The following is a 24,903-nucleotide window of genomic DNA, read 5'->3' on the forward strand; positions in this document are numbered from 1 at the left end:
TCATTGTTATTATTCGAATTAAATAGCCGTGTTTTAGATTTTGATGTATTAATGGAAATAAAGTTTCGAATACACCAACCATTTAATCGATTTAATTCATCATCCACATCGACACGAAATTGGTTAACACCATCCATAGTACAATGCTAGAAAATCTGCAGATCATCCGCATATAGATGACCTTTCATGAATGCTAAGTTATCAAACAGGTCATTCATATATAATGAAAATAGTAGAGGCCCTAGTATCGACCCCTGGGCTATACCCCTATATATTTCACGGATTGAAGATCTCTTATCTTTAACTTCAACAAACTGGGACCTACCACAAATAAAGGATTTAAACAGGTCACAAGAAGGTAAAGAGAATTTGAAGAATTGGATTAACTTATTAAGTAATACTTCGTGACATATTGAATCAAACGCACGGCTAAAGTCCAAGCTAATCAACGCGACAATATGTCGCCAGATGTCGCCTTATAGAGTCTGTCAAATCGATCATCAAAGTGGTGGTGCTATGCCCTTTCCTAAACCCTGACTGATATGTTGACAGCAGGTTTCTTTCCTGCAAATAATTCAATAGTTGATTGCTTACAATTATTTCAAACACTTTAGACAAGCCAGGAAGAATGCTTATTGGACGAAAATCTGAGCAGGAACTTGGATTTTTAATTTTAGCTATAGGGATAACTTTAGCACATTTCCAAGCCACAGGAAATGTCGACGTCATAAGTATGGTATTAAAAATATGAACTATGTGTCTTGAAATTAAAGAAAAGATAAGTTTTATGATCTTCAGAGGGGTTTCATCACATCCAACGGCATTAGTTTTTATTTTGGACAACGACAACCAGACCTCCTCTACATCTGTATTTCTAAGATGAAAGGCATCATCATCAGCAATCATATCATACTCAATATGAGGTGCATTATCCAGCTGAGGTAATGTAAAAAAGTCATTGCAAGAGTTGACATCCACACCACACCCCACATTACGACTACTCGACAGCCCGAGATTACGGAGCTCTGACCACATTTCCTTTGAAGAAGATACAGAGAATATTTTACAAAAATGTTTCTTTCTTTCTCTGCGCATTATCCTTTTTAGTCGATTTCTATGTTTACAAAAGGTTTTCCAGTTTTCAGTGGTTCTATTTTCAACATATGCGGCATATGCAAAGTCACGCATCTCTCTTGCCGACTTAATACTAGCGTTTTTAATCCAATCGGAGAAAGATTTCTTCCGTGCTGTTTTTAAAGGGACATTGTTATTGAAAACATACAGGATATTTTCATTAAAGATTTCAATTTGAGTATCAGGGTTATTGGAGTTATACATTCTGTCTTTTGACAGTTTTCCAAATCCCGGATACACGCATTAATGTTTAACTTGGAGTAATCGCGGAATGTAAAATTGCTCTCCGATTCGAGTTTGTTTAATTTGTACGATATGTATATTGCAGCATGATGAGAATTAAGCGCTGGGAAGTGAAATTGTCCTTTACGATCTACAGAATTTATATCACTTACCATGAAGTAATCTATTATTGAACATCGCTCACTATGAACGCTGAAATGCGTTGGTAAAGAGTTGTGTACAATATCAAGATTGTATTGCTGACAAAAACTTCTGACAAGTTCGCTACGTCCAAAAAGATTTATGTTAAAATCCCCTGTCAGAATTACATTGTCGAACTTAGAAGAGATTTCGCCAATGATAGGTTCACAGCTTTTCAAATTACCGTATGGGAGGTAAAGCACACCCACAATCACTTTACGCATACCGACACTATCCACTTCTACAAATAAACCTTCTGAAATCATGTCTTTCTTTAATTCATAAACAACCCTTGAGCATAGAGTACTCCTAACGTACATACATACTCCTCCACCACGCCCACTTAACCTGTCCATTCTGTATAATTTATAACTCTCGATATTTACTAGTTCATCAGGTATGCAATCTTTCAACCACGATTCAGATATCGCAATAATATCAAAGTATTTCTCTGAGAATATATATCTCATTTCATCAATTTTAAAGGAATTCGCTCCTGGCACAATGCTTTGTGCATTAAAATGAATAATATTTAAGTTATCTCTGTTTAGAGCTAAACACCTTATGGGTTCCAAGCCAATGGTCGGACCAAGGTTACTAGCCATTATCAAAGTTTAAGTACCCTATCCATATTCGTGCCAAGAAATAATAAACTAAAACTAAATTAATAATATTAATATTACATATAAACTCTTCATATTTCATAATTCTCATTTATTCAAAAATATGACCATTCAAAAATTTGTAAAATAGAAAAATACACATATCAATACCATCAGCATGCAGGGGAAAAAATAATCAAAAGCAGATGCAAATAATTAGGTATTTTAAACAATAAATTAAGCATTGGTTGTGGGTTCAACGGGAAGATCCTTAAGCATAACAGCCAGCTTCTTAAAAGATAAAATCTGATGGGTATCATCGACAAATATTAATTTGGCTTCTGGGTTGTTTTTGTTAAAAATTGCGAATTTCTTAATTTTCTTCCTCTTTATGAGTGTTCGGCACATATAGCTCAACTTAGATTCAATTGGTGTGAGGTTGTTGTTGAGGAATACTCGGGACTCTATGTCAGTATCGATAACATCTTTTAACTTCAGGCTGCGATTTTGAATATAGTTTTTGAAAAGTAAGTCTCGTTTAAACACGCTATTAAATTTTGCAACCACCAATTTCTTCCTTTTCATGTAAGCACACATATTAATGTCAACATGTTGAACATCAACATCAAGGGCTCTGCCAATCTTAAATACTGCATTATATAGTTCATCAGGAGACAAATTACCAGGAAGGCCGCTTATCAACACATCGGATCTTCAACTGTCGCCGTAATTTATTATTTTCCATTTCCAAGGTAGCAACTTTTGATTTAACAAATTCCTCAGTCTCCCTAACTTTGGAAAAACACGAGGCGACGTCGTTTTTTATATCTTTCAGTTGGGGAACAACATCTTCGGCTACAATCTTAGAAAGATGACTAATTGACGATTCCAATTCACTCAACTTGCTCGAAATATTTGTTGTATCCGCCAATACTGTTCCTCGGTTAATTGGGTTATTGAGGCAAGAAATGCACCGGATCAGACAATGATGGACTTGTGGAAGACACACACGATATATGAAATTTGTTATTACACATTCCACAGTCGATGCTAGAAGTCGCTTTGATGTTTTTCTTACAAATTGCACACTCCATCGTGCAAATAAGATTTGATTGAAATAGAGCGGTGTTGAAGCAAACAGGTTTAAATTCTCGTTAGTTTTTCTTTAGCTTAATTTTCAATATTGGTCGTGGTATTCTTAAAGTTATTTGTGTTTCTTCATTTACAAGTTTATTGTTTTTGTTTGTAAGCTGATACGTTCTGTTTTTTTGATTTTATTTTTCAGTATTAGACAGTTAGTATTATTTCATCTCTCATTTATCACATTCTGGCATTATATGTCAGTATAAGAGAACACCCACAGCAATTGCTTTAATTTAATTTGTTATTAAGTATCGCAGACTTGCCTTGTCTCTCATTTATTATATTCTGTTGTGTATCAGCATAAGAGAACACTCTTCACGAATATAATAATAATGAAATTAACAACTGAAATGCTGACATCCACTCAATGTTGTTTTTGATTTTTATTATCTTTGATTTTAAATTTTGTCTTGCTCTTTGAGAGAGAAATAGTGAGTTGAATATTTGCCCATGATACTCTCACCACTATTCACAAAGACTTTTTAATGCTTTTTCATATTTTTTTTATAAGTAATTAAATGGTGAAACTGCTTTGTTTTAATACATATTTTATTAAAGTTAAGACCGTTTTTGCATGCTTAAGCCAATTTAGTGTTTAATACATTATTATCACCGTATATTTCCGTATTTACAAAGAAATTCGAACAGCCACAAAAAACACGTCTACTGTTGCGCCATGCCAATCAACCAATTTCAAATTTCAAATGAACTTCAGCGATGACTGTCGACTTATTTATGTGGCAAAATTTGAGATGATACGATTCCACAAGTTGACGTATGAAAGGGTGTTGATTCGGAAGGATGATCGGATTTTTGGAATGGTACGGCAGACATGGAGCATTCTCAATACGACCAGATACCCTCAATAATTTATCTGGACCGAAGACAGGATTCAACATCTTCAATTTGCTGTCCTTACTCACATGACCATGTAGACCAATATCGGCAATTTCGTCAGCATATACTTCCCTTTGTACATTTCGGCATAAATATTGTTCGGCCCATGCTTCTTCTTCTGCCGAAACTTCACCCTTTAATAGTTCAACCTTTTTGAATTTGCGACCAAAATTTTCTATGTAACGATGCATCCAAGCCACGGTGCGTCTATATCGACGATATTTTGAAAATCGAGTTATATCTGGAACCACCGAATCACACTGACGAGCCACGAGCACGACATGTTTTGATCTCAGCTCAAAGTCGCTGGCATCCAAAAAATTTTCAATATTATTTGCTGAAGGCCATTATGATTCAGGAAGACGTACAAATTCTGGTCCATTTTTCCACCGTCCGTTCACCTCATACCTTACGGGAAATTTGGCTCTTGTTGCCTCATCAGCCGGGTTGAGAATACGAGGACACCAATTCCAATTATGTATCTCACTGCTCTCGAGGATTTCTGCCACCCTGTTGGCCACATATTGCTTATATTTACGGTGATCCGAATGAATCCAACGTATCACCGTATGAGAATCTGTCCAAAAATAGATTTTATTAATACTTTTCACATGGTATGGTATCTTGTAGGAGCACAAGCAGATTTTCCCATTCCAAAAGAAACATTAATTCTAACTTCACTTACCACGCGCCAATACTCTACCGTTGCCATTGCCTCTTCGCTCGCATCTGCGAATATATGTAAATCAATTTTTCTGTGTGAAAAATCCTTAAGATAACATCTTGGAATACGAAATTCTTCCAACATATTTAATTCAGCTAATCATAACTTTCAATTACTATATAAATCGCTAGGCAACTCTTCGTCCCACTCTATACCCGACTTCCATACTTTTTGCATCAATATTTTCGAAGCAACCATAAATTCGCAAACAAATCCGAATGGGACATAGATTGACATGTTCAAAGAGAGCATCTGACGTTTGGTCGGAATCTTAGAAAAGTCTAAAATGGATTTATCAACTTTATGTAAATTCAAGCGGAAACAGAAAACATCTGGATTTGGCAACCAGTGTATGTCCAAAATCCTTTCAATACAATTTTTATTCAAAATTTCACCGCTATCGTTGACTCCGCTGGCCGATTCTCCACAAGTTTGAATTACCGTCTTGGAATTTGAAATAATATTTCTCAACACAAAACCTCCAACACTGTGAATTCTTATCACGTCTTTTACCACCTTTGCGGCTTCTTCCTCATTTTGGAAACAGTCGACATAGTCGTCTACATAATGGCGATTAACAATTGCGATTAACAATTGCTTCTTCTGCCGAAACTTCACCCTTTAATAGTTCAACCTTTTTGAATTTGCGACCAAAATTTTCTATGTAACGATGCATCCAAGCCACGGTGCGTCTATATCGACGATATTTTGAAAATCGAGTTATATCTGGAACCACCGAATCACACTGACGAGCCACGAGCACGACATGTTTTGATCTCAGCTCAAAGTCGCTGGCATCCAAAAAATTTTCAATATTATTTGCTGAAGGCCATTATGATTCAGGAAGACGTACAAATTCTGGTCCATTTTTCCACCGTCCGTTCACCTCATACCTTACGGGAAATTTGGCTCTTGTTGCCTCATCAGCCGGGTTGAGAATACGAGGACACCAATTCCAATTATGTATCTCACTGCTCTCGAGGATTTCTGCCACCCTGTTGGCCACATATTGCTTATATTTACGGTGATCCGAATGAATCCAACGTATCACCGTATGAGAATCTGTCCAAAAATAGATTTTATTAATACTTTTCACATGGTATGGTATCTTGTAGGAGCACAAGCAGATTTTCCCATTCCAAAAGAAACATTAATTCTAACTTCACTTACCACGCGCCAATACTCTACCGTTGCCATTGCCTCTTCGCTCGCATCTGCGAATATATGTAAATCAATTTTTCTGTGTGAAAAATCCTTAAGATAACATCTTGGAATACGAAATTCTTCCAACATATTTAATTCAGCTAATCATAACTTTCAATTACTATATAAATCGCTAGGCAACTCTTCGTCCCACTCTATACCCGACTTCCATACTTTTTGCATCAATATTTTCGAAGCAACCATAAATTCGCAAACAAATCCGAATGGGACATAGATTGACATGTTCAAAGAGAGCATCTGACGTTTGGTCGGAATCTTAGAAAAGTCTAAAATGGATTTATCAACTTTATGTAAATTCAAGCGGAAACAGAAAACATCTGGATTTGGCAACCAGTGTATGTCCAAAATCCTTTCAATACAATTTTTATTCAAAATTTCACCGCTATCGTTGACTCCGCTGGCCGATTCTCCACAAGTTTGAATTACCGTCTTGGAATTTGAAATAATATTTCTCAACACAAAACCTCCAACACTGTGAATTCTTATCACGTCTTTTACCACCTTTGCGGCTTCTTCCTCATTTTGGAAACAGTCGACATAGTCGTCTACATAATGGCGATTAACAATTGCTTCAACTGCACGAGGTGACTTATTCTCAAATATATTGGCATTCATATTTTTCACATATTGGGCTATAGTTGGCGAACAAGTTGCTCCAAATATCATTCTTTGCATAACATAAGTTTCCACTCTTTTATTCTTATCTCCATTATCTCCAAAGGAATCGTTGGCAATCTTGATCTTCTTTGGCGATTTTGACTTGATGGAACTTCTCTTTTATGTATGCACAAACGGCTATTGGAGCTTTACGAAATTTAAAAATTGTTGAGATTAAGGAATTGTTAATGTCTGGTCCACTTAAAAGGCACTTATTCAGTGACACATTCTTCACTTCGGCTGCAGCATCAAACACAATTCGAATACCTTTTTTGTTCACATTTTTAACACCAAAATGAGGAAGTTAAAAAACACTTTCTGGATTTAAAGGTAATTCGTTCACTTCAATTTTTCTGCAGTAGCCCTTTGATATGTAGTCATTTATTTTCTCACAATATGCACTGACATATTCACTATCCCGTGCCATTTTATTTTCCACACTGTATAAACGTTTCAAAGGCATTTCATATGAATCTGGCAATGGAGGCACGTTTTGTTTCCACAAAAGACGACATTCATAGCGTTCACCAACTGTTCTTGTGTGTTTCTTTAACAATTCCATAGCTCTTTCATCATCAGCTGACAATAGTTTTGTTGTAGTCACTTTTACACCAAGCGTTTCCACATCTAAATAATTTTGCATCATCCAGTTTATTTGTTGTAAACAATTTCCTGTACTGTCTGTTGAAGGAGCACTCATTCTGGCATGAAGAGCACGATTTTTAGTTGAGGCTTTTTCTCCTGGCGTTGGGCCATAAACAACAACACCCAATCTTGTAGTGGTTACAATCGGCCCAGCGGCAGACAACGAGCGGGGCACATCCAGTGGAACTGTCAAAAAACAATGGTGTAAACCAGACCTCCTCTACATCTGTATTTCTAAGATGAAAGGCATCATCATCAGCAATCATATCATACTCAATATGAGGTGCATTATCCAGCTGAGGTAATGTAAAAAAGTCATTGCAAGAGTTGACATCCACACCACACCCCACATTACGACTACTCGACAGCCCGAGATTACGGAGCTCTGACCACATTTCCTTTGAAGAAGATACAGAGAATATGTTACAAAAATGTTTCTTTCTTTCTCTGCGCATTATCCTTTTTAGTCGATTTCTATGTTTACAAAAGGTTTTCCAGTTTTCAGTGGTTCTATTTTCAACATATGCGGCATATGCAAAGTCACGCATCTCTCTTGCCGACTTAATACTAGCGTTTTTAATCCAAAAAAGAAAGATTTCTTCCGTGCTGTTTTTAAAGGGACATTGTTATTGAAAACATACAGGATATTTTCATTAAAGATTTCAATTTGAGTATCAGGGTTATTGGAGTTATACATTCTGTCAAAATTACAGTTTTCCAAATCCCGGATACACGCATTAATGTTTAACTTGGAGTAATCGCGGAATGTAAAATTGCTCTCCGATTCGAGTTTGTTTAATTTGTACGATATGTATATTGCAGCATGATGAGAATTAAGCGCTGGGAAGTGAAATTGTCCTTTACGATCTACAGAATTTATATCACTTACCATGAAGTAATCTATAATTGAACATCGCTCACTATGAACGCTGAAATGCGTTGGTAAAGAGTTGTGTACAATATCAAGATTGTATTGCTGACAAAAACTTCTGACAAGTTCGCTACGTCCAAAAAGATTTATGTTAAAATCCCCTGTCAGAATTACATTGTCGAACTTAGAAGAGATTTCGCCAATGATAGGTTCACAGCTTTTCAAATTACCGTATGGGAGGTAAAGCACACCCTCAATCACTTTACGCATACCGACACTATCCACTTCTACAAATAAACCTTCTGAAATCATGTCTTTCTTTAATTCATAAACAACCCTTGAGCATAGAGTACTCCTAACGTACATACATACTCCTCCACCACGCCCACTTAACCTGTCCATTCTGTATAATTTATAACTCTCGATATTTACTAGTTCATCAGGTATGCAATCTTTCAACCACGATTCAGATATCGCAATAATATCAAAGTATTTCTTTGAGAATATATATCTCATTTCATCAATTTTAAAGGAATTCGCTCCTGGCACAATGCTTTGTGCATTAAAATGAATAATATTTAAGTTATCTCTGTTTAGAGCTAAACACCTTATGGGTTCCAAGCCAATGGTCGGACCAAGGTTACTAGCCATTATCAAAGTTTAAGTACCCTATCCATATTCGTGCCAAGAAATAATAAACTAAAACTAAATTAATAATATTAATATTACATATAAACTCTTCATATTTCATAATTCTCATTTATTCAAAAATATGACCATTCAAAAATTTGTAAAATAGAAAAATGCACATATCAATACAATCAGCATGCAGGGGAAAAAATAATCAAAAGCAGATGCAAATAATTAGGTATTTTAAACAATAAATTAAGCATTGGTTGTGGGTTCAACGGGAAGATCCTTAAGCATAACAGCCAGCTTCTTAAAAGATAAAATCTGATGGGTATCATCGACAAATATTAATTTGGCTTCTGGGTTGTTTTTGTTAAAAATTGCGAATTTCTTAATTTTCTTCCTCTTTATGAGTGTTCGGCACATATAGCTCAACTTAGATTCAATTGGTGTGAGGTTGTTGTTGAGGAATACTCGGGACTCTATGTCAGTATCGATAACATCTTTTAACTTCAGGCTGCGATTTTGAATATAGTTTTTGAAAAGTAAGTCTCGTTTAAACACGCTATTAAATTTTGCAACCACCAATTTCTTCCTTTTCATGTAAGCACACATATTAATGTCAACATGTTGAACATCAACATCAAGGGCTCTGCCAATCTTAAATACAGCATTATATAGTTCATCAGGAGACAAATTACCAGGAAGGCCGCTTATCAACACATCTGATCTATTCAACTGTCGCCGTAATTTATTATTTTCCATTTCCAAGGTAGCAACTTTTGATTTAACAAATTCCTCAGTCTCCCTAACTTTGGAAAAACACGAGGCGACGTCGTTTTTTATATCTTTCAGTTGGGGAACAACATCTTCGGGTACAATCTTAGAAAGATGACTAATTGACGATTCCAATTCACTCAACTTGCTCGAAATATTTGTTGTATCCGCCAATACTGTTCCTCGGTTAATTGGGTTATTGAGGCAAGAAATGCATTTAAAAAATATCCCGCTTGAGCTATTTTTCATCAGTTTTAGCACCGGATCAGACAATGATGGACTTGTGGAAGACACACACGATATATGAAATTTGTTATTACACATTCCACAGTCGATGCTAGAAGTCGCTTTGATGTTTTTCTTACAAATTGCACACTCCATCGTGCAAATAAGATTTGATTGAAATAGAGCGGTGTTGCAGCAAACAGGTTTAAATTCTCGTTAGTTTTTCTATAGCTTAATTTTCAATATTGGTCGTGGTATTCTTAAAGTTATTTGTGTTTCTTCATTTACAAGTTTATTGTTTTTGTTTGTAAGCTGATACGTTCTGTTTTTTTGATTTTATTTTGCAGTATTAGACAGTTAGTATTATTTCATCTCTCATTTATCACATTCTGGCATTATATGTCAGTATAAGAGAACACCCACAGCAATTGCTTTAATTTAATTTGTTATTAAGTATCGCAGACTTGCCTTGTCTCTCATTTATTATATTCTGTTGTGTATCAGCATAAGAGAACACTCTTCACGAATATAATAATAATGAAATTAACAATTGAAATGCTGACATCCACTCAATGTTGTTTTTGATTTTTATTATCTTTGATTTTAAATTTTGTCTTGCTCTTTGAGAGAGAAATAGTTAGAAATTGCCCATGGTACTCTCACCACTATTAACAAAGACTTTTTAATGCTTTTTCATATTTTTTTTATAAGTAATTAAATGGTGAAACTGCTTTGTTTTAATACATATTTTATTAAAGTTAAGACCGTTTTTGCATGCTTAAGCCAATTTAGTGTTTAATACATTATTATCACCGTATATTTCCGTATTTACAAAGAAATTCGAACAGCCACAAAAAACACGTCTACTCTTGCGCCATGCCAATCAACCAATTTCAAATTTCAAATGAACTTCAGCGATGACTGTCGACTTATTTATGTGGCAAAATTTGAGATGATACGATTCCACAAGTTGACGTATGAAAGGGTGTTGATTCGGAAGGATGATCGGATTTTTGGAATGGTACGGCAGACATGGAGCATTCTCAATACGACCAGATACCCTCAATAATTTATCTGGACCGAAGACAGGATTCAACATCTTCAATTTGCTGTCCTTACTCACATGACCATGTAGACCAATATCGGCAATTTCGTCAGCATATACTTCCCTTTGTACATTTCGGCATAAATATTGTTCGGCCCATGCTTCTTCTTCTGCCGAAACTTCACCCTTTAATAGTTCAACCTTTTTGAATTTGCGACCAAAATTTTCTATGTAACGATGCATCCAAGCCACGGTGCGTCTATATCGACGATATTTTGAAAATCGAGTTATATCTGGAACCACCGAATCACACTGACGAGCCACGAGCACGACATGTTTTGATCTCAGCTCAATGTCGCTGGCATCCAAAAAATTTTCAATATTATTTGCTGAAGGCCATTATGATTCAGGAAGACGTACAAATTCTGGTCCATTTTTCCACCGTCCGTTCACCTCATACCTTACGGGAAATTTGGCTCTTGTTGCCTCATCAGCCGGGTTGAGAATACGAGGACACCAATTCCAATTATGTATCTCACTGCTCTCGAGGATTTCTGCCACCCTGTTGGCCACATATTGCTTATATTTACGGTGATCCGAATGAATCCAACGTATCACCGTATGAGAATCTGTCCAAAAATAGATTTTATTAATACTTTTCACATGATTGGAGACGATTAAATCTTTCATACGGACACCCATAACTGCCGCCTGCAGTTCTAACTTGGGTATGGTATGGTATCTTGTAGGAGCACAAGCAGATTTTCCCATTACAAAAGAAACATTAATTCTAACTTCACTTACCACGCGCCAATACTCTACCGTTGCCATTGCCTCTTCGCTCGCATCTGCGAATATATGTAAATCAATTTTTCTGTGTGAAAAATCCTTAAGATAACATCTTGGAATACGAAATTCTTCCAACATATTTAATTCAGCTAACCATAACTTTCAATTACTATATAAATCGCTAGGCAACTCTTCGTCCCACTCTATACCCGACTTCCATACTTTTTGCATCAATATTTTCGAAGCAACCATAAATTCGCAAACAAATCCGAATGGGACATAGATTGACATGTTCAAAGAGAGCATCTGACGTTTGGTCGGAATCTTAGAAAAGTCTAAAATGGATTTATCAACTTTATGTAAATTCAAGCGGAAACAGAAAACATCTGGATTTGGCAACCAGTGTATGTCCAAAATCCTTTCAATACAATTTTTATTCAAAATTTCACCGCTATCGTTGACTCCGCTGGCCGATTCTCCACAAGTTTGAATTACCGTCTTGGAATTTGAAATAATATTTCTCAACACAAAACCTCCAACACTGTGAATTCTTATCACGTCTTTTACCACCTTTGCGGCTTCTTCCTCATTTTGGAAACAGTCGACATAGTCGTCTACATAATGGCGATTAACAATTGCTTCAACTGCACGAGGTGACTTATTCTCAAATATATTGGCATTCATATTTTTCACATATTGGGCTATAGTTGGCGAACAAGTTGCTCCAAATATCATTCTTTGCATAACATAAGTTTCCACTCTTTTATTCTTATCTCCATTATCTCCAAAGGAATCGTTGGCAATCTTGATCTTCTTTGGCGATTTTGACTTGATGGAACTTCTCTTTTATGTATGCACAAACGGCTATTGGAGCTTTACGAAATTTAAAAATTGTTGAGATTAAGGAATTGTTAATGTCTGGTCCACTTAAAAGGCACTTATTCAGTGACACATTCTTCACTTCGGCTGCAGCATCAAACACAATTCGAATACCTTTTTTGTTCACATTTTTAACACCAAAATGAGGAAGTTAAAAAACACTTTCTGGATTTAAAGGTAATTCGTTCACTTCAATTTTTCTGCAGTAGCCCTTTGATATGTAGTCATTTATTTTCTCACAATATGCACTGACATATTCACTATCCCGTGCCATTTTATTTTCCACACTGTATAAACGTTTCAAAGGTATTTCATATGAATCTGGCAATGGAGGCACGTTTTGTTTCCACAAAAGACGACATTCATAGCGTTCACCAACTGTTCTTGTGTGTTTCTTTAACAATTCCATAGCTCTTTCATCATCAGCTGACAATAGTTTTGTTGTAGTCACTTTTACACCAAGCGTTTCCACATCTAAATAATTTTGCATCATCCAGTTTATTTGTTGTAAACAATTTCCTGTACTGTCTGTTGAAGGAGCACTCATTCTGGCATGAAGAGCACGATTTTTAGTTGAGGCTTTTTCTCCTGGCGTTGGGCCATAAACAACAACACCCAATCTTGTAGTGGTTACAATCGGCCCAGCGGCAGACAACGAGCGGGGCACATCCAGTGGAACTGTCAAAAAACAATGGTGTAAACTAATGATTAATTTTGGTTTCACATTCTTGTAATTATCAAATTTTATTTTCGATACATTAACATTGTTATAATTTGTTACCAATGTTTCCAAATTACAAGATTGAATGGGCAATGACAAATTTGAAGTGGTATATATATTTTTCATCACACATCGTCTGTCGTTTTTCCCCATACCACTTATTATCAGATCCACTACTTCGGAATCCTCCGTCACAGAATGCTCATTTAACCATTGTAGGGATAATTTTGTTTTGTTTCCTTTTAGCTCCAGGTCTTTGGCAATTCCAATATCCAGCATTGTTACATTTGCCCCGTCATCTATAAAGGCATATGTGGAAATTATTTTACCTTTACCATATAATTGCACAGTCAAAAAACAATGGTGTAAACTAATGATTAATTTTGGTTTCACATTCTTGTAATTATCAAATTTTATTTTCGATACATTAACATTGTTATAATTTGTTACCAATGTTTCCAATTAACAAGATTGAATGGGCAATGACAAATTTGAAGTGGTATATATATTTTTCATCACATATCGTCTGTCGTTTTTCCCCATACCACTTATTATCAGATCCACTACTTCGGAATCCTCCGTCACAGAATGCTCATTTAACCATTGTAGGGATAATTGTGTTTTGTTTCCTTTTAGCTCCAGGTCTTTGGCAATTCCAATATCCAGCATTGTTACATTTGCCCCGTCATCTATAAAGGCATATGTGGAAATTATTTTACCTTTACCATATAATTTTACAGGCAATATTTGAAAAAGTCTCCCCTGTCCCGTCTGGGATGTTTGTGGAACAATTATATATTATTATTATTTGAAAAAGTATGCTACCAGCATTACTTACGACATGACAATTTCTTTGTTCAGGTTGCTGTTGAACTGTTCCACCTGCGTTTTCATTTTCTTCATTGGGACCAATTTCATAATGCAGTAACACATTGTGGAACTTTTGGCAATTATTTTTACTGCAACGCACCTTATTTCTGCACTGATTCAATTGATGATCTTTTTTAAGGCAACTGAAACCTAAAATAGAAGGCGTTTCATTTAAAGAAATACATTTTTCACCCCATTCCATTTGTCGGTTTATTGGTAATTTCGCTACAAGTTCACTCAGTAAAGATGGGTTATGTACATGATGTTCTCCTCCAGCGTTTTTTAAAAATGTTGCCATATTTGATGCTTTAATGGCGAAATTTACTAAGGCATTCAAATCGTCTTTAGCCAATGGGGGAATTTTTCGGACCTTTTGAATTTGGGTTTTGATGAGTTGCTCTGGTCTTCCGAACGTATCTTTTAGGTTGCTCATGATGTCTTCCATATTGGCAGAGCTTCCCAATAATGGTTCCACTGTCTCTCGGGCTTTACCTTTTAAAGTGTCTCTTAACCTCATAATATTGTGTAGGTCGCTGTACATAAACTCATTTGTGGTGCTGTAAAAAGACTCGGAAAAAGTTGGCCATTCTTCTGGCAACCCTGAAAATATTGGAAGAGGACAAATTTTCTTTTGAGGCATATTGCTGTAATTTGTATTTGCAGTATTAATGGTACTATTTGGTTGTCCATGTGCTGGCATGTACCCAGCAAAATGTTTGTAGCCAAAGAAGTAGTTAAATCATGAGTGCAAGTGATTCCGGACTACATCTTTTTACGTGAAAGAAGTCATGATTTTTACAAGGGCATGGTGCAGTGAGGATACTGTCTAATTTACTTCTTAAGCACACATTTTGCATTAGTTCTTTGTAGTGAATAAATCACAACAACATATGATTCAACTACTTCTTTGGCTACAAACAAAGATGTAGTTCGAAATCACTTTTATTATTTTTTGTATACAAATTACTTATTAAGGATGCAAACATATTGCTGTTATTATAATTAACAAGAAACAAATTAAGTTCTTTGTATTTTTAAATTTTTTTTTTGGAAAATTTTGAAATTTCTAAAATGTGAAAAATTTATGAAATGGATTCAAATCGGACATTGTCAAAATGTGAAGAACGGACTGCATTTTTCATGACTCTGCGTGGACTGCTTCAAAAAAAGCTATTCAATCACGACTTCACAAGGAACAACTTCAAATAAATTTTGCTGGGTATTGTACGGACGTTCCTTGCGTTACGTGCGTCGGCCCTGGTTGGCGTATAATTGACTGTGGCATGTTAGGCAACGGCGGCGATAGTTCCTGTGTTGGCGGCGTTGTGATTTGTTGTATTGGTTGTCGTGACGTTAATGGGGGCTTTAATGGCTTATCAAGAATTTGTTGTTGTGATGTTTGTGGCTGAGGGTTTTGGACGGACCTTTTTGGTTGCTGCGATGCAAAGGTTTTTACCATTTCTTTCTTCAATTGCAGCATCTGATTTTGAAGCAATGTTTGCATTTGTTGTTGCATTTGCAGCTGAATTTGTTTTTGCATTTTCAGCATTTCTTTCCTCATCTCGGCTGTGTCCATTGTGGCTGATTTTTCTGTCTGTTTTTGTTTCGTTGTTTTTCCGGCAGCTGACGTTGTTGGCTTTGCTGTAGACGGCTGACTTGCTGGTGTGCTTACGTCTGTTTGTAAGCGGGCACCACTTGTGGTGTTTGTTGGTGTATTATGTTATAGCCCGTTTAGACTATACCCTTATACTTTGATTAAGGGCATTATCTCGATTTAAGTGCTTAATCCACCCTGATTTACCATACAAAATTAGATCAACTCAAAACTTGGATTTGTTTTAAATCAAATGTTAAATCGAAATATTTTGATATACAACACTGACTTTTGCTCCTAAAAATGCAACTATTGCAGTCTGTACCAATATTGGCAACTATGTTCATGTGTCGTTTATTTACTAGGGTTATGACTTTTTGACCTTTTTTCTCAAAAATGATTTCCTGTAGCGAGAGTGAATGGACTTTTGCCTATTAATGCCAAAAATAACAACGTTCAATCCATTCAATTATTAAAAAAAGTCACGCACAAACCACTTTGAAAAGAAATTTTTGGAAAATCCTATGAAATGAACAAAAAAAACATTTTGCACCAAATTTTTTCCTGATGAACGAATAAATGCCATTTTGCCTATTAATGACTAAAATAATTTTTATTCCATTTAAATATTGAAAAAGGTCCCGCACAAACCATTCAATTTATGTGATACATGGAATAATATATAATATGTATATGATATAAAATTAAAAAATTTATGAGAAAAAAAGCTTATGTCATTCTGGATATGTCGTGTGGCTTTAACGATTGTTTTAAATTATTTATGTGCTTAAAGTGACTCCAAAATTTTTCTTTAAAAGCTTTTTGTGCATGAGATTTTTTCTATCGAATCACTTTGTAATTAAGATTTTATCTAATCTTATGCAAAAGCTCATCGTTTGGCATGAGCTTTTTTCTATCGAATCACTTTGTAATTAAGATTTTATCTAATCTTATGCAAAAGCTCATCGTTTGTACATGAGCTTTTTTTTCTATCGAATCACTTTGTAATTAAGATTTTATCTAATCTTATGCAAAAGCTCATCAAAATATGACACAGGGATATGAGGTTGTAAAAAAGTCATAACCCTATTATTTACATTTTTCAAATAACTGTAAACACAAACACACCAAAACAAACAGGAGCAGAAAAATAGAAAAAATATTAAATAAAAATAAAAGGGATGTAGCTTTAATTTAATATAAATCGTAAACAACATATTTAATAGCAATTTGTCAGATTATTTTGTGTAGTATTCCATTCCATTTTAATTTGCAAGCAATTATTTTTGCAAATTCGCGTATGTATACGTAAACAAAGATCAGCTGACTGGCATCTTATATCATTTTAGACTAGTCTAAACAACTAGGATTTGAAAGTTGGATTTAGAAATCGAGTCGATTTAAAATGACTAGTCTAAACGGGCTATTACGGTTACACTACAGCTTTTTGCCGGGTTAACCCACTTCATGAGGATTTATTGCTTACAAAAATTAAATCCTCTCACGGCTGGGTTTATATTAAATCCGGCACAAATCCACCAAAAATACAGTGTTGTATTCGGTATTTATTCAAAAAAATCCAACTCTTCTCAAAAAGTACCAAAAGTTGCAACTGTTTTTGCAACAGAGTTTGTCGTGTTTTACACGTTTATGATTGGTCGCATGAGATTTTATGGAGTTAATAAATCTAAAGTTATTTGAAAATCATAAAATTATTTATTTTTTTCATTAGACACTTTTTTGACAAAAAGAACGCTTGATGCCATGATACAAAACAGTATCACTGTGTGTAAAATATACCAATATGAGCAAAGAGGGGACGATATCTCATACGAGAAATTGTAAAAGTGTAACACACGACTTTATTAGTTATTTTGTATGTGTACGTAAACAATCATCAGCTGACAGTTTTTATCCTCTAAAAGCTAAGTGTAACCAGCAAAGATTAACCCACTGGTTCTATTAAACCCAGTGGGTTAACCTTCAATAGTGTAACCGGGGTATTAGGCGGCGAACGTTGTATGCGTCGAATCGGACTGGAATTTTCCTTGCGTCGATCGTTTACTTCTGTGTTGCTTCTCTTGTGACATCAAACAGATATAAGCGAATGTAAACAAATAACATAAATGGCTTAACAACAAACTGATGGGGATTCCTCAAACGATTGTTGTTGTAGTTATTGAATATCACATATTCGGCTTGACACACACAATTTCACAGATTGTAACTGCAGCTTCTTCGGCTTGTAGTAGATACGAATAGGCACATCAACCGAAAAGATATTTCATCTAAATTGACTCATTAAACAACTTATTGACACAGATCGGCTTGAAAAATGACGAATGTTTGATATCAATGGCTCATCAAACGTCCAATAAAATAATGTTTGATATTAATGGCTTATCAAACATCGAATAAAATTTTGTCGTGTCTCATCCGGCATCAAATTAAAAGAAAGTCATCAAGTAAAATAATGTCGGCTTTGACACTAAAAGGCTCCCTTTTTGCTATAGGCTGACAACCCGAACAAACCATCTAACATCAAACGGCAGTAATACAAACAAAGGCGACAACCAAGTAAAAACAAATCCAATGTTACTTAAGTTTGATATTAAAATGTGTGGCATTTATTCGCTATAGAAATAAATTAAGTTTATAAAATTAAAATGACAAGTTGTTAAATTGATCTTACATGTTTTAGTTGTCCAGCAAAAAAGGACAGAATCAACGCCTCAAGAGCCTTTTATAGATTTGAAAAATGTTGCTAACAATTACATTTACATTTTACATTAACATAGACAATAAAAACAAACTGCAATAAAAATTTTTGTTCACAGGGCAAAATGTTGTTCACTTGACGTTTTCGACCTTCAGGATGCGTTGCCAATTATGAGGTGACCATCACCGACAGTGGGTATTTTTATTTTTTCTGCTGCTTCTTTTTTAAGGTCGAAATTTAAATACATATATTTTTTTGACGGGAATAACTTGAATATAAACAAATTTCGTATTCCTGTCAGATTTGTTTACATTCAAGTTATTCAGAACATCTGATTTTGACGGGAATAACTTGAATGTAAACAAATCTCGTATTCCTGTCAGATTTCAAGTATCTCTCTTGATGCTCTCTCTCCTATCCTCGTCCGTTCCTGAAAAGAAAAAAGGAAAGGCTGAAAAGAGAAATGTGCATATACTGAGGACCAAGCAACTTAAGGATGGCTGAGTTAACAAATAAGGTAAGAAAACGTAGATTAGATGCAGGTTTTCATTGAAAACGACACAACATCTCGTTAAGCTTGAGGCCTGACTTAAGGTAGAAACACAATGAAATACGCCGCTTTTACACGCTCAGTTCCATGTAAAAGATTAAAGGCCAAGTACTACCTATTTCAAATTCGATAGCATTTGAATTAGGTAGTACTTGGCCTTTAATCCTTTACATGAAACTGAGCGTGAAAAAGCGGCGTATTTCATTGTGTTTCTACCTTTAGCTTTATTTGCTTTGTTAGCTTTGTTTTTATTATTTTTTTGTGGTAACCCTACCAGGTACAAACTGACCGACAAGAACTGCGGCCCCATAGGCTGAGCTAACGCCAGTGCTCAAATTGTTTGCCAATGCCGTCATTAACGCAGTGCCATTTCCTACTTTGGGGATGCGACAACACATCCAACGTTTCAGTAAATGATAAAGGAATAAAAAAATCGATTTATGTTGCCCTCTTTGCTCTTTTATTTTTTTTTTATCATAAATGGCGCCAAACTTCTCTGAAACGTTGGATGTGTTTCTGATCCGAATGATGCTTATTTTACTCGACATTACCTTGCGTTTATACAGGACAGTTGAGTACATTTAGCCCCTTGCCACACGGCGAAATAAATTTCATGAAATTATGTCAAGTTCCATAGTCCCGGTCCTAACTAGCGTGAATTTCATTAAAAAATTTCATGAAATTAGGCGTTCCTAAATCGAATTCCCCACTACAGATGTTTTATGATTTTACTCTACTATGGAAGTCGATCTAGAGACGCATAATTTCATGCAATTTTTTCAATGAAATCACTCTAGTGTGGACCGGGACATACTAGAGTAATTTTATTAATTTGCTGTAGAACCCCTATAAAATGGGAAAGTTTTTATTGTAAGTTCCAGCGTGGGACATAAGACTAAATGATTGTCAAAAACCCAAACTTGCCTGTGTGACGTAGACGTCCAGACAGCTGCAAAAACAGTTGTAAAATTATCGATGAAAATCATCGATTTCATTCTGTTTTCCTTTCACATATTTTATTATTGCTCATGTTCGTTTGTTTTCAACGCATTTCTATTATTATTTCCATGGTATAAGTAAAGAGGTAGATTTAAATGAAAAAAATCTATAGAACCCTTGTTTTTTTTTTTAATTCCTAAAACATCAAAATAAAAGCAACAAGTCGGTTTGTTTACAATGCATTTTTTGAGCATTTTATAAAAAACGCGAAAAATGAATGAAGAGTTAAGTTTTCTCCACATAATCGAGTTGTGAATATGATAAACTGATTGTTTCAATGCAAATCTCACCAATTTCTTCCATACAAATGGTCTAAAAACAATTTTAAAAATCATTGAATTCGATTGTTTTTAAAATTGTTTGGCATATTTTTCAAACACCACTCACACATACACAGTTTGTTTATATTGTTTTGAAGTTTTATGCATACTCGAATGAAAAAATTTAAATTGACATAAAGCTTTGGCTAACCTTTCTTATTAAACCATGATTATTTCACTTATTTTTAAAAAAATGTTAAAAATTTGTTACCCTTACGCTTGGTTTACATTTACGAAATCCACTCGATTTCAACTGTCAATTCCTTTGCGTATACGTCAAATGAAAACTCATCTGAAATCCATTGGATTTCGTTTGACATTTAATCAATGGAATTGACAGTTGAAATCGAGTGGATTTCGTAAATGTAAACTTACTATTACTGCCTGTGAAAAAATGATGGACAGCTGGAAGACAAACGACAAATGTATGTATGTGTTAGTAAATCAGGGTTGCATTTTAGGAAAAATTGTCTTGTGTAAACGCCTAATATGGTCTAGGTTAGGTTAGGTTAGGTTAGGTTGAAAAGAGGGGCGAATATAAGAATCGCCACATGCCCGTATGGGGCATACACTTAAGCCAGTATAGGCCTGTTGTGCGCTCTAATTTCGGAAGCCTAAGGGGAATAAATTTTTTATTGCTTAATTTATTAAAAGAAAATAAATTTATCAGTTAAGAAATTCTGTGCCATTGACATAATCTCTTAAGTTTTTGAACTCGCTTGCCCTAATTTGGTGGAGTTCTGGTATAGTGTTATTTCCTAGAAATTGGTTTCTTAGCGTCGCGAAGGCTGGGCAATGACAGACATAGTGTTCCAACGTTTCGTCGTCCTCTCCGCATGCTCTGCATTCTCTGTTTTCTGCACAACCGATTATGCGCGTTTTCTGCCCATGCTTTTAACTCTAGACGCGCCGCTTTTAAATGCTTAGCATTATCTAGGCTTATCGTAGCTTGCTCTCTGGCTTGCCTTGCCAAGGAGTTGGCTATCTCGTTACCCCTAATCCCTTTATGTTCTGGTACCCATATAATGTTAACAGAACCATGGTGGGAGTAGTCGTTGATTGATTTTTTACACTGCAGGACAGTTTTTGATTTCACCGTCTTGCTTGTTATTGCTTTAATTGCTGCTTTACTGTCCGTTAGGATGTTTACAGTGATTGGCCTTGTGTTAGCTTTAAACCAGTTCAGACACTCTGTGATCGCTCGGATTTCGGCCTGTAGGATCGTATTATGATCCGGCAGTCGAAGGGAGATTCTAGTTTCCTGGTCTTCGATATATAGACCCAGACCCGTTCTCCCCCCTAGAACGGACGCATCTGTGAAACCACAGCTTCCAGTTGGCATCCGTTCCAGGGTTCCATCGATCCACATGTCCCTGTCTGGTATTAAAATTTCACACAAGGCGGATTCAATTGTTTCAGGTATACGGTCTGATACAATATGATCTATTGACTCACCCGTTGTAACCTGTAATATGCTTTGGTGGTCTCTTACGATCCACTCGCTCATCGACTTAAGTCTTATTGCTGCGATGGCTGCCTCATACCTTACCTGAATTTCTATTGGGTGGACAAATAAAATTGTCTCTAAAGCCCTAGTTGGTGTAGTCCTCATTGCCCCGCTAATACTTCAGCAGCACGTTCTTTGGGCTTTTTGCAGTACTTTTACGTTGCATTTCTTGTTCGTAGCTGTCCACCATACCACAGAAGCGTAAGTTAGAATCGGTCTAATTACGCTTCTGTATAACCAGTGTGACCTCCTTGGATTGAAACCCCATTTTGAGCCTATAGCTCTTCTGCAGGTTGACCAACATCTGTGGGCTTTATTAGCCCTTTCCTGAATATGGTCTCTCCATTTAAGTTTCCTGTCTAGAATTACTCCCAGGTACTTAATTGTTGGAGAAATGTTTATCATCTTATCTAGGAAAACGGGTTCTTCGTAAGCTACTATTTTCGTTTTCCTAGTGAATAGACATAATTCTGTTTTTTCCGGGTTGACATTTAGACCTCTCGGTCTAGCCCAGTTGTATGCAATTTTTAGAGCCGTTTCGGCCCTTCTACAGAGTATATTTGGATTCTTTCCCCTAAGCAGTATTATAACGTCGTCTGCATAGCAGATGGGTTCAAATCCTTCGTCGGTTAAGATCCTTAGTAGACTATTTATGGTGGTAACCCATAGGAGGGGTGATAGTATTCCTCCCTGTGGCGTCCCCTGACCAACTTTGTCTCTTTTTGTTACGTCTTGTAGCGCGCAGCTTATCCATCTATTCCTTAGCATGTGGTCTATCCAGTGCCTCAAGGCCCGGTTTACCTGAAACTCGTCTAAGGAGTGGATTAGCGTTTCGGTGCTGACGTTGTTGAACGCTACTTCGATGTCGATGCAAACTCCGAGAGTATACAACTTCATCTCGAAGGTTCTCTCTATGTGGTGTACTACCTCATGTAATGCGGTTTCCACTGATCTACCTTTTACGTATACATGTTGTTTGTACTTGAGCATATCGTTAGGGATGTTACTCTTTATCATGGTGTCGACTGTCCGTTCCATTGTTTTGAGTAAAAATGAAGGTAAACTTATCGGACGATAAGATTTTGGTATTGCATAACTTGACTTGCCGGGCTTGGGAATGAATTCTACCCTTGCCTCTTGTTAGGCCAATGGAGTATACGCAAAGTTTAAGCAAGCATTGGACGAAATATAGTCCACTTCCCTTTGAAGTAAGGCTGGGAAAATCTAGTCTGGTCCCGCTGCTTTGTATGGCGAGAAGCTCATTATTGCTTCTTTAATCATCAAGTTGTTGATTTTTGGTGCTTCTTCTGATGCATAAGCTATCTCCATCGGTGACACTATATGTGCCGTAGTACTCGACGGGAAGTGCGTCCTCATCAGAAGGCTTAGAGTTTCCTCGGTTGTTTCCATCTTTTTACCCGTCTCATCAACCATAAGCTCGGGTTGTGAGTGAGTTATAGATAGAAACTTTTTAATTTTAGAGACGTCATTCACGCTATCTACCTGTTCACAAAAAAGCTTCCAGGAGTTCCGTTTGGCGTTTCTTGTCATTTTGTTGTATTCTTTTAGTTTTGTTTGGTAGTTGTCCCAGAATACAGCTGCTTTTTTACGTTTTGCCCTATTGTAAAGTCTTCGGACCTCTTTGCCTTTGTTACGAATTTCCCCTTTCATCCAGGGTTTTTCGTAGGCAGATTTCCTCTCTCGAAGTGGACAACATTCTTCGAAAGACCTTACTAGAGCCTCTGTTAGTTTACTGACATTTCTATCTATATCTTCTTTGCTTAGGCAAACCTCAACTTCTTGCCCTAGTCTATCTTTAACTTGTTTTCCGAATTTAGCCCAACTAGTTTTGGATTTATTTCGGAAAGTTATCGGATTCGGCGGTGGCCTTGATATTTTAAACCTAATATACCTATGGTCAGAGATGGAGTGTTCCTTTGAAACCCTCCACTCATGTACCTCGTTTATTAGATTTTCTGAACATATTGTTACATCTAATACTTCCTCCCTAACTCTGTTAACAAAGGTTGGTGTATTGCCTATGTTAAGGGTTATCGTTAGTATTCAAAAATTCTAGAAGGGCTTGACCCCTCTTGTTAGTTTAGTACTACCACACGAAATGTGGTGAGAGTTAGCATCGCTACCTACTAGTACTTCGTTACCTGTTTGCTTGATTTTCCTCACCAGTTGCTGTAGCTCCGACGAAGGTGGTAATGTCGGCGAGTCGAACGGCAGGTAAATTAATGCTAGGTATATATTACCATTCCCTTGCTTCAACACTGTGGCGTCCGAGGTTGACAACTCTGGGGAGAAAAGAAAGCATACGTTTTTATGGCATATAATACAGGTCCTCGGTCGGTTTCCTGTATTAGCGTAAAAGAGTTGGTAATTAATGTGGTTTAGTCCGGAAACCTTGTTCTTTACTGTCCAAGGTTCCTGGATTAAACCGATGTGTATATTACCTTTGTTTATTTTATCCATCAGGGCTTGAGTTGCCGTTTCGCTCCGATGGAGGTTTATCTGGATAACCTCAATCATGAGTCATCCAGTAAGCGTGCTTCTTGGTAGTCGCTGATGGCTTCGACCCCCTCTTCGTTATTGCTCGGTGGTTTGTCCTCCTTGCTGGTTTGGTGGGCATCCTCTTCTTCTTCCCCGACTCGTGCCCTTCCAACTTTAAAGGTGACTGCATTACAGATGTAGTACGCCTTGCCCTTTGTCTTTGTAAGACTGGATAGTGAGAGGTCGTCAATTCCAACCACAAGGAGAGTGCCATCCTCTTCCTCCTCCCTGTGGAAGACTTCCCACCTCTTCACTTCAAGGGTCTCATTTTGCTTGCCAAAGACCTCGAGCATGCGTTCTGTCTCGAACTTGCAGCCATACCCTTTGACGTAAACCGTCGCTTTAGTCAGATGAGGTATCTCGTCCTTCCTCACCAGCTTCAATTTGCCGCCTTCCCAA

The 24,903-nt window shown here is 36.4% G+C and overlaps 1 protein-coding gene and 1 long non-coding RNA gene across 5 annotated transcripts in view; one reads left to right on the forward strand and one right to left on the reverse strand.

Moving 5' to 3' along the window:
• The window catches only part of LOC141401795 (uncharacterized), a 61,370-nt gene that overhangs the window by 34,264 nt on the left and 2,203 nt on the right, over window positions 1-24,903 (forward strand). The window contains exon 2 of one of the 2 annotated variants that reach the window (XR_012412440.1): window positions 18,953-19,086. The exons of the other annotated variant lie outside the window; for it this stretch is intronic. This is a non-coding gene — a long non-coding RNA (uncharacterized lncRNA). The remainder of the gene's footprint in view (window positions 1-18,952; window positions 19,087-24,903) is intronic. 2 annotated transcript variants of the gene reach the window in all.
• Window positions 8,945-16,259, reverse strand: LOC141401793 (uncharacterized). 3 transcript variants are annotated; one of them, XM_073982291.1, is made up of 4 exons: window positions 15,681-16,259; window positions 14,225-14,856; window positions 13,932-14,075; window positions 8,945-13,685 (listed from the first exon to the last, which is right to left on the reverse strand). In XM_073982291.1, exons 3-4 carry the CDS (start codon window positions 14,053-14,055, stop codon window positions 12,817-12,819), a joined length of 993 nt encoding a protein of 330 aa, XP_073838392.1. In that variant the 5' UTR covers window positions 14,056-14,075; window positions 14,225-14,856; window positions 15,681-16,259; the 3' UTR covers window positions 8,945-12,816. The 3 variants fall into 3 exon arrangements, with proteins under 3 accessions (XP_073838392.1, XP_073838391.1, XP_073838393.1); XM_073982290.1 differs by having other exon boundaries at window positions 14,932-16,259; XM_073982292.1 differs by lacking the exon at window positions 8,945-13,685 and having other exon boundaries at window positions 13,768-14,075; window positions 14,932-16,259.

This window comes from Musca autumnalis, unplaced genomic scaffold (assembly GCF_047663935.1).
Source record: "Musca autumnalis isolate F117 unplaced genomic scaffold, ASM4766393v1 scaffold_4, whole genome shotgun sequence".
Classification (NCBI taxonomy): Eukaryota; Metazoa; Arthropoda; class Insecta; order Diptera; family Muscidae; genus Musca; species Musca autumnalis.

What these genes read in the sequence shown, in the direction of transcription:
- LOC141401793 (XM_073982291.1), bottom strand. Translation starts at nt 14,055, where the DNA reads ATGCTGGATATTGGAATTGCCAAAGACCTGGAGCTAAAAGGAAACAAA. An exon ending in AGTGGATCTGATAATAAGTG is followed by an intron (nt 13,686 to 13,931) that starts GTATGGGGAAAA and finishes ATGCCTTTATAG; the next exon opens with ATGACGGGGCAAATGTAACA.